This window comes from Apaloderma vittatum, unplaced genomic scaffold, assembly GCF_000703405.1.
Source record: "Apaloderma vittatum isolate BGI_N311 unplaced genomic scaffold, ASM70340v1 scaffold26277, whole genome shotgun sequence".
NCBI lineage: Eukaryota > Metazoa > Chordata > Aves > Trogoniformes > Trogonidae > Apaloderma > Apaloderma vittatum.
In genome coordinates this window covers 5,383-5,642 of record NW_009728222.1, presented here as the reverse complement: position 1 = coordinate 5,642, position 260 = coordinate 5,383, and the positions used below count along the sequence as shown (strand labels likewise).

The 260-nt window shown below is 66.2% G+C and overlaps 1 protein-coding gene across 1 annotated transcript in view; it reads left to right on the top strand.

Moving 5' to 3' along the window:
* The window catches only part of LOC104277389 (neuronal calcium sensor 1), a gene marked incomplete at both ends in the record, with an annotated part of 901 nt that extends 641 nt beyond the window's left edge, over positions 1-260 (top strand). The window contains one exon of the mRNA XM_009874011.1: positions 171-260. Coding sequence (XP_009872313.1) covers positions 171-260 — 90 coding nt within the window. The remainder of the gene's footprint in view (positions 1-170) is intronic.

Below are 260 nucleotides of genomic sequence, written 5' to 3'. Positions count from 1 at the left end.
TTTTGGGGTCCCCGCGGTGATATTGCACCCTCCATGGCAGCCCTCGCCAGCTGCAGTGGCAGGGGGGACACCGGGGTGGCTGTGTGGGATGGCGTGGGTGCTGCCGGGTCCCGGGGTGCTCGGTGTCTCCTCACTGGGCTGAAGCGACGCTCGGCGGGTGTATTTTGCAGAACGCGGATGGGAAGCTGACGCTGCAGGAGTTTCAGGAGGGCTCCAAGGCAGACCCCTCCATCGTGCAGGCACTCTCCCTCTACCACGGG